The sequence below is a fragment of the Adelges cooleyi genome, unplaced genomic scaffold (genome assembly GCF_023614345.1).
Source record: "Adelges cooleyi isolate 19-005CV unplaced genomic scaffold, UGA_ACOO_1.1 ACOO_flye_CR_arks_rails_tigmint_CR_PRNA_30, whole genome shotgun sequence".
NCBI lineage: Eukaryota > Metazoa > Arthropoda > Insecta > Hemiptera > Adelgidae > Adelges > Adelges cooleyi.
Window position 1 is genome coordinate 7,911,724 of NW_026095971.1, and position 13,481 is coordinate 7,925,204.

General features: G+C 33.2%; 2 protein-coding genes across 5 annotated transcripts in view; one reads left to right on the forward strand and one right to left on the reverse strand.

The window, feature by feature from the left end:
• Positions 1–59: 59 nt before the first annotated feature.
• On the forward strand, positions 60–4,876 carry LOC126838159 (uncharacterized). Of its 3 annotated transcripts, none has more exons than XM_050572325.1 (7): positions 60–83; positions 539–614; positions 980–1,022; positions 1,473–1,652; positions 2,448–2,612; positions 3,528–4,012; positions 4,566–4,876. In XM_050572325.1, the coding sequence occupies exons 2-7, from the start codon at positions 576–578 to the stop codon at positions 4,776–4,778; spliced, it is 1,125 nt and encodes a 374-aa protein (XP_050428282.1). In that variant the 5' UTR covers positions 60–83; positions 539–575; the 3' UTR covers positions 4,779–4,876. The 3 variants fall into 3 exon arrangements, with proteins under 3 accessions (XP_050428282.1, XP_050428280.1, XP_050428283.1); XM_050572323.1 differs by lacking the exon at positions 60–83 and adding an exon at positions 147–459; XM_050572326.1 differs by lacking the exons at positions 60–83; positions 539–614 and adding an exon at positions 147–538.
• Positions 4,877–6,437: 1,561 nt separating this feature from the next.
• Positions 6,438–13,481, reverse strand: part of LOC126838447 (uncharacterized) — a 57,986-nt gene continuing 50,942 nt past the window's right edge. For both annotated transcript variants that reach the window (XM_050572855.1, XM_050572856.1), the window contains 9 exons: positions 11,624–12,998; positions 9,890–10,256; positions 9,286–9,408; positions 9,064–9,204; positions 8,885–8,986; positions 8,384–8,545; positions 8,195–8,311; positions 8,002–8,103; positions 6,438–7,078 (listed from right to left, as the gene is read on the reverse strand). In XM_050572855.1, coding sequence (XP_050428812.1) covers positions 6,953–7,078; positions 8,002–8,103; positions 8,195–8,311; positions 8,384–8,545; positions 8,885–8,986; positions 9,064–9,204; positions 9,286–9,408; positions 9,890–10,256; positions 11,624–12,998 — 2,615 coding nt within the window. In that variant the 3' untranslated portion in view covers positions 6,438–6,952. The remainder of the gene's footprint in view (positions 7,079–8,001; positions 8,104–8,194; positions 8,312–8,383; positions 8,546–8,884; positions 8,987–9,063; positions 9,205–9,285; positions 9,409–9,889; positions 10,257–11,623; positions 12,999–13,481) is intronic.

Sequence of the window (13,481 nt, forward strand, 5' to 3'; positions counted from 1 at the left end):
AATAGCTATTATTAATCAAATAAGCAATTAAAAATTTGTTAAAAATATTTACTGCCAACTATATTAATCATTTTTAATTGAAGGTAATTTTTAAAACAACACAAGTTACAAAATTATCTTAAATCGTGATAATTAGAGAAATCATGATAACACAATCAAATTAATAAATTATTGTTTTAACAAGTCCTGAGTCCACCATTCAAGTGAAATTCATTGGTATAAATTTGATTGTATACACTATACAGTACAAATAGGTAATAGGGTACTTAATTCACTCGCTGTTCATCATTACTCTTGATCTTCTCATTTGGATTTGATTATTCAACTTGATTACCATCTAGAGGAGTCAAGAAAAATATCGACTAAAGATGAATTGTGTATCTATATATCTATGGTATAGTCTATACCATGACATTGTACCTATCTATTTTGTCATGGTCAACACGATAAAGATAAACTGTAATAGTATTTGTTTTTAAATTTTAATGATGGAATGTTAATGTGCTTATATTTTGTAAAGAATTTGTAATATACCTAGGTATGTATTCATTTTTATAATTATGTAATGAGTGAACATGACTAGTTTGGGAAACGAAGTTATTTCTAAAGTCAAAGTGAGTGTGATTAGTAAATAAAACATACTAATTATTTATTAGACATTTATTTACTTAATAATAATAAATTTAAATATAATAGTCAGAATAATAACCATATTACTACATTTGGAGTTTTAAGTTAACTATCTATTAATTTTGTGTGGTGTATGTGTACCTAATTCAATTAATTATAACTAAATAAGACTGACCTATTCTTCTATTATATAAATAATAGTTTATGCTTGGTTAATTTGGAAAATGGTTCCTAAAATATCTACCTTGTATAAACCAATAACCTCACAAACACAATGATTTATCTGAGTTTAGTTAAGTTAAACATGAGCCTAACTAAAATAATTTTTATCTGACTTTCTATTTTGCAGGAAGCAATACAAGCCAAACTCAATGAAATGGAAGCAAACAGTAGTAAGTTATTTATAAGTTATTACTAAACTATATAGGTATAATTAATATATGTTAAATGCACTTTAATTTTTCTTTTTTTACATTAACTGTTGTTTGCAAGTATTAAATGGTAGTTTGCATTATGGAGATTTGCAAACATTTTGCCATAGTACATGTTTGTTGATTATTAGTGCCTATTGACTTATAAAAAGGTGTATGAAATTTAAGAATGTTGTAAGAGCCATGAATTTGTTAAATAGAAATCAGGGCTAATTATTTTAGACATTTTATACCATTATAGCTATTATGTTAAAACAGGCCTATTAAATGAAAATTGTATTTTCTGATTAAATATTTCAAAAGAAAAATAATAATTTGTCACTATTACTTTTACTTATTCAAAATAAAGTTTTAACATAATTAAACTATAAAAGTCTTAGCTGTTTATTTGTATTTTTTTTATGATTTTAGGTGATGATATTATTGATTACATTATGTTACTAGTGACTATTAAGAAGTCTAGTTCAGAATTAGTTAAAGGACTAGAGTTTTTGTTGGAAGAAAACACAAGTATCTTTGTAAAATGGCTATCTACATTTATTAAAAAACTTCAAAAAGTTACTGTTTCCACAACAAAATTAAATGCTCATGGTAATATAATATAACTTATTGGTTTGAAAATATGAAAAATATGTTGGCAAGTCAGCTTACATTATATATTATATAAACGCTATGAAAAAAATAAATAATAATAAAAAATAAATAAGTAATGTTATTATTATTAAGGGGAACGGAAAGCGTTTTTGTACAAAAAGACTGAAACGCGAAGTCTCTTTCTGAAGGTTCTACTCGACCAATTTTGAAATCTTTTTTTTTTTTGTGATATAGTTTAACATATTTTCTATGGAGGCTAAATAACCGATCAAACAATTTTTTTAAACATTTAGATTTTTACTTTTTTTTAATATATCTGACTAATTTTCTAATTGCTAAATAAATAATCGGACTTTTAGACCCCATAGAAAAAATAACAAGCTTCACATAAGAAAAAGAAAAAATTTAATTCGTTCAATAGATATGGCAGAAAATGACTTCTGCCAAAGTAATTTTTTATCAAACTTTCGCCATAACTCGGAGAAAACAAACTTTAAAAGTATTATAACAAGAAAAGCTTAATATTTTTCACCTTAAAATTAGTCAGCATATTAAAAATGGCTACTAGATCAATTTTTGCCCCTTAAATAATAGTGCTTTCCATTCCCCTTAAGGGCTTTCACACTAAAAAAAATATAATTTTAAAGAAATTAGAAGAGGCTAGGGAGACGCTAAGAGAGAAGAGAGTAAAAGGATAGAGTGAGGCGAGATGAGAACCTAACAACCTAACCTTCAAATGAGATGCGGGAGACAAGTTTTACAAATTGATATATATATATATATACTTTTTAGATGATCTTCAAGTTCATAATGAAGTGAATGATTTAAAAACAAATTATGAAATATTAACTAGTGAAAGTAATAAAGATGACTTAGAAAAATCAAATGAAGAAAAAGATGAATTTTTGTTAAAGCTTAGTGCTGACGAAGCCGACATTAACAGTATAGAAAGAGACAGTAAGTTTTATATTATACCACAATATTTATTTATTTATATATTACATTACAAGCTGTGCCTAAAGAAATATATTTAAAAAAAAAAATTAAAATTTCAATTATCAACTAGGAGTAACACAAAAAACCAAAAAAGAAATAACAATAATAATAAGATAATTAATTCGAAATATGGTACAGGTACAAAAACAATTACTCAAAGAAATACTAAATAGTGACTTCAATACCAGTAACTGGGGATTAATATTGGAAATGTGGTGCATCCAGTGGGAGATATGGTTGTTTTTATAGTAATTACTATTAACCATACGAAAAAATAAAAAATAACTATAGTATAATTAAGATATGAGCAAATGGATAATTGCCCAAAAACTAAATATATATAGTGAATTAAATTACTACTTTATCAAAAAAATTAATCAGAAAAGTAGATTAAGGAGTTTAAGTAAATTATATTTTAACAGGGCTTATACATTTTAACCCCTAATCTTTTATGTGTGCCATTAATGTCAGTTTCTTCAATATATTCTAAATAATAAAATATTTAGTGCATTTTATAAAATAAAAAAATGGGTAACTATGAATGGAATAGTATTCTTGAAAATATTTAACAAATAGACATAGTGCTATAGCCAATGTATGAATTTTCACAATTTTAAAAGTTATTTAAATGTATAAATGCCACAAATTTAATAAATAATTTTTTTTATGACATATAAATTATTATTTCTACAACATTCCTATTTTAAATCAAACATCTTCAATTTTTTTTATAATTAGGTAGGCATTAGGCAAATCAGCTATTAAGCATTAAAATATCATGATGACTATTGCTATGAATGACTATATGATTAGAAATGTGTTTATATATTTATTGATATAACATAATATATATTTAAAACAAATTTTTGATTACAGCTGAACTTAAGCAAGATAAAAAATCTGATTTAATATCTGTTGAAAAATCTGATGAGTTGAACTACAAACATGAAAATACACGTGTGGAAATATCAGATATTGAGAACATTATAAAAAATAAAGAGAAGTCTGCAACCAATGTTGAAATAAAAAAACATGTACATATTTATCAACATGAGTCTAACAAAAAGCCTTCACTTACTAATACAAATCATTATCCAATTGATTGTAATCAACATAATGATAGTCAATCACAGCAAAATGTATCTGATGTTAACAATACAGTTGAAATTAAAAGAAAACGTCCTCGTATTTCACTTGACAGTGATAATGAAGATAATGGCAGTTGTAAAGCAGTAGAAAAAGTTGTTTCTAATAATACGAAACTAAAATATAAACCAAACCCTATAAAGACTGGAGAACCATGTCAAAAAGTCCATCGTCTTGCAAGTAAAGTGTCGGTAGTCAACCGGATGGAACCTAAGGTGTTAATATTTATAAGAATACCTTTTTAATAATCACACTTCAGAGTATAATCCTAGTCTACAGGATTTATTTTAAAATAACTAACATTGTTGGTAGTCAGTTTTTCGAATTATTCGAAATGGATTTATTGTGAAGTTTATTGTTATAATATTATAACATTTTGTTATAATATTCTACTCGTTTCACTGTGGTTATAAGTTATATTTTATTAAACTTCTTACTAAGACAACCGTCTGTAATTTACTTCTGGTAGCTTGAAGTTTAATTTGTAAAATATAATTTTTATTTACTGCTACAAGGAAACAATTTTTTTTTATTAACTTAAGAATATGGTTTTTTTTAAAGTTTATTCTTAGAAGTCATTAAAACATTTATTGAAATATATAACGCATAACAAAATCTAAGACTAGATTGAAAATTGGAGACAAAAAATAAATGTATTTTAGTTTTTATTAAAAATTAATAACACAAAATACAGTAAATAATTGTATCACATTTTGGTGTTATTAGGATAATGTTTTAACTAATGTAAAATTAAAATTTTTTTTATAGTTTAACAACCTAGAAATCAAAAAGAAACTATACTTGCATGATTTGGTAACACAGAAAGTGGATCATCAGCGTGGAGCCTTAGCGTTAGATACAGCATTTCAGTATATACAAGAACAAATTGGTGCTACTGACAAAGATATTGCAATTGTAAAAAAATGGCGAGATTATGCTGTAGGAATGTTACGTTCAAATGAAAAAAGTGTAATCAAATAAATAATTATTATATATGATAAAAAGAAGTAAAAAGTCCTTAACTTATAAGGTTGGATAAATTTTAATTAACAATAAAATATTGTATAACTGATGTGAAATTGTGTTTAAAAACTTCTAGATTCCATACCTACTTACAAATATAAAATATAACAGATAAGATAGGCGTTGATCATTTAAACAGTCTACTTATATAAAGCTTGATCTATGCAGAGGCATAAATTCCAGAAGTGCATATAGATTCTTAGCAAGTCACCCAGCTCAGGCCAAAAACCAAGGGTTAGCGTTCTGTAGACTGTGCTACATATTTTTCATAAATAAATGATTTTGAGTCTAAAAGTAAGGTCATTACTTATGCTATGTCCTTCTAAAGAGTTTTTTTTAGCTTTTGTTTATATCTGAATCCTCCTCGAAATTCTATTTATACCTTGTGAATAAGTTTTAATTAGTACTATATTTGACCACTTGCCTTGGCCTTTCCTACAATAAAACTAACGGTGGCAGATAAATACATCAATTCTAAGGATCATAACATAATATAGTAGTAAAATTATTTCGGTGGCTGGTAAACAATACTTGCATCCCTCAAAAAAGGTATAATGTGTCCGAATTTTTTGGACATAAATCTCGGCTTTGGCCACTTCAGATACAAAATTAATGTTATGCTATTTAAGTAAATAATTGTACCACTGAAATAGTGTCGTACTAAGCAGACAAAACACAGATTTTGTTATTGATATATAGAAAACACAATATTAAGCTTTGTATTGTATTAAATGTTAATACAAACTTAGCTTTATTAGTATTAGTATTGACACCGTATATTTTTAAATCACGGAAAAAATTTATAGTTATAAAAATGTATACAACTAACGAGTTTTTTGTGCTTAATGGTTTTAAATTGGGGTGTTCATAAAATGCTAAATAATAATATACAACATTAGAAGTGTACCAGCAAAAATTGCAAATTTTTTTAAAGCTAGATGGGGAACAAAATATAGTTGCTAATGCAACTTTGCACAGTCACAATGCGGATGGCCCTACACAATTGAGTAAGCAAAATTAAGATAACTATGTTAGGCGTAAAGCAATTGCAAATGTATATATAAAGAAGTCAAAAATGATTTGCTCTGAACTTAGTAGCGGTGGCATTAGATTTACAGCCCCAGATATTAAGTTTGTGCAATTTATATAACAATGTTTGCAGAGCTATCATTCTTTTCACTACCGCACCATTCATGGGTTGAAAGATTTTAACGTAATTTTGGTATTTATTTGGCTTCCTAATAAAGAAAAGAATACATATATTTAAATATTTAACTTATCAGTCATATGTAACTCTCATAAACTTTTCTAAGGGATGACTCCTACTTTTTTAAATTTCGGAATTAAAATTAATTAGTCTCTCTCTCTCTTTTTCCATTTAGACAGCCGCCTGTCCATAATAAAAGAGACCACCTAATTATGTAATGCAACTTAAATTACACCTACTATAACTAACTGATAAATTCAATTTGACAATAGACTATAGTCTACTGAAAAATAAACAACTCATGAGTTGATACATTTAAATATTATTATATTTATTTAAATTAAATAGTAGAAAGAACAATAATAATTAACAAATATAAATTATAATTTTTGTCAAAAAAAAAAAACAAGAGCTCATTGGGATAGAGCAATGTTAAATAAACACAAAACACATCGAGGAACAAATTACTCTACAAATTAATACCTAGTTACGTAGAAATTATGAATATTATTACTTTTGTTTTAATCATAGGTACTAAATTGTTCAACTTAATTACACATGCTAGTAGTGTTTAATGCAATATTCATATTATAATCGAATTAACATTAATAAACCCAGTAATTACAAATATTTAAACATTAACCAAAATATAACTTAATATATTTATATGAGAAAAAATAATTTACTTATGTAGTAATAATTTGGATAGACACGACGAGCCGTTGGAATACCACACAAATTTAACAATTATAATAGTAATAAAAAAAAACGATTATTTAATTATGAATTTAAAAAAATCCATTCATAAATAATTTGGTAACGACTGCAAAACAGTATCTACAATATGTATCTAACATTTGGATATTTTTGTTCTGGTTTTTTGGTAATAACATAATATTAATAATAAATTATCTATTGTAAATATTCATGTGCAGTTCCTGTTGATCATTATGTTAGCCAGAGCGTTGCGCCTCTTCCTCCAACAACCTAACGTCTGACAATGGTATTGCAACTGTCTATACCACAATTTCGTTTGTTCGGTGTCTTGGCCCTAGTAAAAATAAAATCAACAATAAATACTTATACAATTTAGTTAATTAACTAACGAAATATCTCCCAACGTTTAATCAAATCTTTTGACTGTATAATCAAAATTTTAAATAAAAATGTAATTTGTAATGTTTATTTTGAGTAGGTAAGTAATTATAAATTGGGGTGAACATATTTGTGTTCGTATTTTTACATCCAATTACTTTCGTTAAGGGGTAGTATTGTAAAATGCCCTAATCAATTGGCCACGACTGGAAAAATATTGACAGTAGTCAGTAAACAAATCGTTCGTTATTTTTTTTTTAGGTTTTGAGTTTTTCGATGACGTAGTGTCGTTCAAGCCTAACGTCAGTTCTAACCGTAACTTATTAAAAACGCCAGCGTAAGTTAAATTGCTCTAAGTATATAGCCAACAACCTAATATTATGGCATATAGCGAATATTCTTAAAGTGTGGTCTGTCATTGGCTCATTTCATTATATGCGGCATTTTCCAGGACGATTTATGGCCTGGACGCACGAAAAGATAGACTCATTAATTCAGCGTTTAACTTGGGCCACCTGAGAAAATTGAGATCAGTAAATTGGAGGGCAATTTTTCACAGCAATGTAGTCGGAACATTAAGGTAGTAAATAAAAAGTATCGAGAAAAAAAAGGGTGCCCGGCAAACTAGATTTATACCTGGTATAATCCTGGTATAATACATATCCGCCTATGATTTGCGTAAAAGTATTTTGGATATAAAGTATAATTATTGTATAGTATGTTTTGGGTGATTTGACTGCTGACATCATATGACGCTTAGTAAACCACCGTCAACGACCTAGCGGTACCGACCAGATTGTTTTTTTGTACGGAGACTGGAGAGTTAGTTACACTGACCTCCGCCTAATACATTTATAATTTAGTACGAACAATACTCACTTTCAGTATGTAAGTGTCCTTGGTGGTAATCTCGTGTAGCTCGAAGTAATCGTCCAGCTCGTTCTCGCAGCATATCACACACCGGTCCAAGTACATGGGTTCCTAAAAAACACATATTAGGTATTATTACCTTATTACATAATAAATACGGTGTTTACCGTATAATCGGCCGCGATATAATTCGACTACTCACCCGCAGAAGACTAATCCGACCGCCCTTCTCCTTAAGCAGCACCAGCGAGGCATCCCGAATGCCGTTCTGTCTGGGAAATCCAACGTCTTCAGAGTCCGGATTGTAATTGTCGTTGGGCTAAAGCAACACAAGCCGTTAACATTAAGACTTATAGGTACGCAACTATTTAGATAAACAATTGACACTTACTTTGCCTAGAGTGACTATAATGGCGTTGATAGGCATAAGCTTGATGGTTCTTCCAGCCCGACGCCAGTTGTTATCCGACGGTTGAGTATATAGCAAACGGCCTTCAACCGCAAACCTGATTTCTTCGCCGAGTCCGGACCATTCGAGCACGTCGACGGCCGCCTAAGACGGAAAGAAATATTTTAAGTAGCTCTTAAATTAATATCTTAAGTTGGGAGTGCTTGCAAAAGGAAGATCTCCAATTAGATATTTTAGATGACGTTATTTTTGCCTCTTAAGTAAATCTAGTAATCGATCTTAAGAAAAAATTTTAATTAACGTCGCTTACGACTAAGTGATTTATTAATTTTGATAACGTCATACTTGTTTGCGAAAGTCGGTCTATTAAAAGCGTCAAATGCGAAAAAGCAAAGAATGATATATGATCAAAATAAAAAAAAACAGTTAAATAAAGATTAACACCAGTCGAGGACAAACCAGCAAAATCCAAAATTAACCGACCTTGCGAAATTTGATGTCGGCCAAGTCTTCGCTGTCCGGCCGTTTACCGTTGATCGCGTAGATCTTCCTCCACAGTTTGGTAGAGCTTATGTCTTTGGCCAGCTACGCAGAAACAGGTTGTTATCGATAGATGGAAAAAAATACAACGACAATGTTGTAACATTATAGCCGTTACTTACCGAGTTGATGTGCTCCAAGTGCAGTTGGATCTTATGCCGTGCCTCGTTGAGTGTCTGCCGGGCTTCCAGATGGTGTTCGGGTGTGACCTTGCATAGTCGAGCCAATAGCAGCGGATACTTTGTTACGCGTTGAACGGGCACCTAAAAAATATTTCCCCGTTGTGTTAACACTAAAGTCTTGCCCATCACATCAGGGTTTTTATTTTCTAGCGTGTCGCTTACCATTAAAAAACTATTGAGGTTCATCCGGCGGAGCACGGCATTCTCCATTTGCGACACCCGCAAGAATATTCGCAACAGCTCTTTCTCTTTTTCCAAGTTGGCCAACAGCAGAGCCGCGTTACCCTGTGCAGACCACACGAATATATAAAAAAATATACTACTATTGACCATCCACACTATAATATTATGAAATCGGTTCCGAGTTGTTTAATAAGTCACACCTTAAACTTATATGAACAAACAAACAAAAGACTACCGGTATAGGTTTTAACTGTTTAGCCGAATTGAATATCGCATTAGTTAAGATTATAGTATGTGTAATAAACATACATGACATATATGACATAAATAATATAAATGTAACGATTTGTGTTACTTGGTAGGCAAGTACAAGTATAAAATACATTATGTTCATTTTTAAGTTCTGTTATGAAACAATTTACAATGGATCATATAAAAATATGTTTCATACATTTTAGTGTCTGCTTGCATTGTAGTGTTTTGATTATAATCGAAGTGATCCTTCTGATTTAGTATATTATTTGATACGGGTTTCTCAGTATTTCTCAGATAAAGGTGGTTGATATAATGTTCGAGTACTCACTTGTCGGGTGCAATACGATTGGAAGGCGTGCAGCATTGATGGTGACGCCTCAAGGAAAAGCCTGCCTATGTTGACGGTGAGCAAGTCGTCATCACCCTGTTCCACGGCTATCTCGTAGGCATCGCGCAATTTCTGCGACAAGGCGGCGCTGTGCTCGCGCAGTTCCGCCACGTTAAGAAAAACGGCCGAGAGCTGATCCGCGTTCAGTAGTCCAGCCACCATCATGGGCCTATAGAACTCCTCCATCACTATGTCCAAGTCCCGGCCGTACTTTTCTTCAGTCTCCACGATCTCGGCGATGATCTCCCGGCGCTCGGCTCGGCGCTTGTGACACTTACGGCACACTAGCGGCGCGAACATGATACCCCTTGACATGAAAACGGTTTAGTATTATAATTGTTACCACTATAATGTACAGATATTGTCAGAATTGTCAGCAATTTTGTTTTCTTAAACGTTGAGCAGCGACGGCCGACGACCGCGAAGCGACGTCAATAGATAACTACGGCTGTAATTAAAGAACATCACAAGAGATGGCGCATGTAACATCAGCCGTTGGAAATCGCTCGAATACTAGTTTTTAATCAAGTGTCGTATATGATGTGCGAACGAAACTGGCGCGAAAAAAGATTAGAGAAATTATGTAAATACAGTTGTGTTTTTTCTCTCCTATACTCCGGCCGGCCGTCCGTCTGAGAGAAAGTCAACGCACATTCGGTTGTCAATTACTAGCGAAAATCGGATTCAACGTGCTTTTACGCAGTCCGCCAGGGCCAATATGAAAATACCGTGAATACACAAATCGTACGGTTGCGTAACGCCAGCATGTTTATTGGTATTTGTTGGCGTGTTTAAATGTCAACCAACGGTATAGTAACGAGTTAATTATTAATTATCATAATAAAAGTAAGGGGATTACTTGAAAGATAAACGACGGTGATATGAAATATTTTTTAAGTTACGTTAAATTTAATTGATCTTGAATTACTTAAATAATAAATATAATTCCAAACAAACAAACCGTAAAAAAGTTTAGTTTTTTTTTATGAAAGTAATTTATCTGAAAAATAACGTAAGCTATATTACCAAATAAGGCTGTAGTTGAACCAAATTTTCAGAGAGGGGGAGGTTGATTTGTATTTTATTTTAAGAATATTGTTATAAATATAGTATTCAGGTCACCAAACATTTTCATAAATTGTAATAATTAGTCAAAAAAATGTAATACTATAATTTATAAATAATATATGTTTTATAGTATTACCTAATTATAATTTGAATCGTAGTCGCTAAATGTGGGGACCCCAAACGCTAATAATAGTATCATAAGTAAAATATTATTGCTCTGATAATTTCGAAAGGTTATATAAATAAAGTCTACGTTAATTAACTAAAGGGTGAATGTGGTCCTCATATTACTAGAATATTTGCTTCCATTTTGGTAAAACATTGTTAAGTATTTATATGTTTAGCAATATATTATATTAACATAATTGTTAAGGGTTGATAAATCTTAATGAAACTTTACTCTGTCCGCCGAGAGAACATGCCGCGACCCGACGAAAATTGGCCGTTCTGCGCATCCCCGCGCGACACCTAGTGTGAATAGCGTTCCCCCCGAGACTGGCTGCCAGCCTATCCTCGGTGGCTGCTTAGTCTCTAGCCTACATGTGCAAAACCGGCATTTTTTCTTGGCGGACAGGGTATAGCTAATGATGTTTTATAGTGACTCACCCGTCGGTGGTCTGAACCTCAACCGCTTGATCACAGTCCTCACAACTATGCTGCGTTTCATGTTGCTGTTGCCACTTGCTCCTGGAGCTCTGGCTGGTTTCGGATCCTACGCCGGAATCATTACGTTCGATGTCTACGGACGCTTTCTTGCTGGCCATCGCCACCAAATCTTGCTGCAGGTGTCCGTATTCTTCGCTGGACGAATCGCTGCAGTTGGCGCCGTTACCGCTATCTGATTCGGCGACAGCGGCTTCAGTGGCAGCAGCCACAGCGGCGGCTACAGCCGCAGTGTCTTGCTCGTCACCGACCACCACGAACTTAGGGTGCGGCACAGCGTCTTGCAGGGCGCAACATCGACGTTTAGCATCTACGAGGTAGTTGATAATGTCGTATTTTGTGGCACCTTCGAATATCGAACGGGATGGCAAGGCGGCCGTGTCGTGGTCGCTTCGATCCGGCGGCGGACACGACGGTAATGGCGGCGGCGTCTCCGGTATCTCTTCGTAAATGGGATCGGAATCATTGTAATGCAGACTGCTGGCTTCGGTCGACGAGTACGAAGCGTCTTCCTTGGCCGAAGCGTAGCACGACTCAGACGAATCGTCCGTGTCCGAAACTTCGGCGTGCTTATTGATGTCTGACACTCTATACGGGTCGACCAACGTACTAGTGCGACGCGCACGGGTTGGACGGCCGCACACGTGAGGCGTCACTTCAAGTCTGGCCGCCAAAACGGGATCATAGTTCAAACGGATGAATTCAGCCATGCCGTTAGTAGCCGACCCCAAAGTTACGTTGCTCTTGTAATTGTTGTACGCATTGTTGTTACCGGCAGGCAATGACGTGCCATTGGTCGGCCCTATGCTTATGGTCACTTTGTTGTCGGAAGTCGCGGCGTAAGCTGAACCGCCCTCGCCGATGATCACCGATGTTTTCAGACGTCCCGGACTCGACGTGTTCACCAGTATGGAGGTCTTCTGTTCAGCGACCAACGATTGTTGGTTATCACCGGGAGGCGACACCTGTACCACCGTTTTTGCGTTGCCACCGTCCAAGAATAACTCGGTGATTGCCGAGTCAACCGCGGCTGTAGAATTTTCGCTTGTAGACTGTAACGGTGGTAAGGGTGGAGGATCAGTCGGTCTGTCGAACGCCAACCGGCTGTCCAGTCTGGACTTGTGCCTGACATGTATTCTCATCGTATCGTTGAACACGGTCACCACGTCCGACGCGCCTGTCATCCTAGGTCCGTTGCTGGAACTCTGTCTGTCGCTCAGGCTCCGCTTGAGTTTGCGTTCTACCGCAGCTGCCAGTACAGGAGTGATACCGTCGTCTTGACAGAATTTGCCATCTTTTGTGTTGTTTTGATGAATGCCTTCAGATAGAAAAAAGTACAAGTCAATGCAAGTAATACACTGGCAAGATGTTGACAGAAAATAGTGTAAACCACTTTTACCTTTAAGGCCAAGAAAATATGATGCATATTATATTTACGTTTAGAAGAGTTGGTTTAAATTCATTATAGTGACCCAATATTGGTGTTATTGTTATTATTTGGTTTTCCATAAACGAGTCGGTATTATAAAAACTAGTTTTTATTAATATAATAAAACGAATTAATCATGTATTTGTCCCACGTAGACACGCCCCTTTGAGATATTATTGAATACAACAAATCTTAGGAAATTAACGTTTTTGTACAAATCCTAATTTGTACATCACAATATATTTACACAAATCCGGTTCGATGTATACAATCGGTTGCTTGACGATTCATAAAGGATCCCCCACGACTTCAACCGGATCTGAGAAATTCTGTCACGTTTTTTTGTTTTGTTGGTAGTTATTGTTCCTACGC

Coding starts and splice junctions, on each gene's coding strand:
- LOC126838159 (XM_050572325.1), top strand. CDS start 576: ATGACTAGTTTGGGAAACGAAGTTATTTCTAAAGTCAAA. Junction 2,613..3,527: donor TAACAGTATAGAAAGAGACA/GTAAGTTTTATA, acceptor TTTTGATTACAG/CTGAACTTAAGCAAGATAAA. Junction 4,013..4,565: donor TCAACCGGATGGAACCTAAG/GTGTTAATATTT, acceptor TTTTTTTTATAG/TTTAACAACCTAGAAATCAA.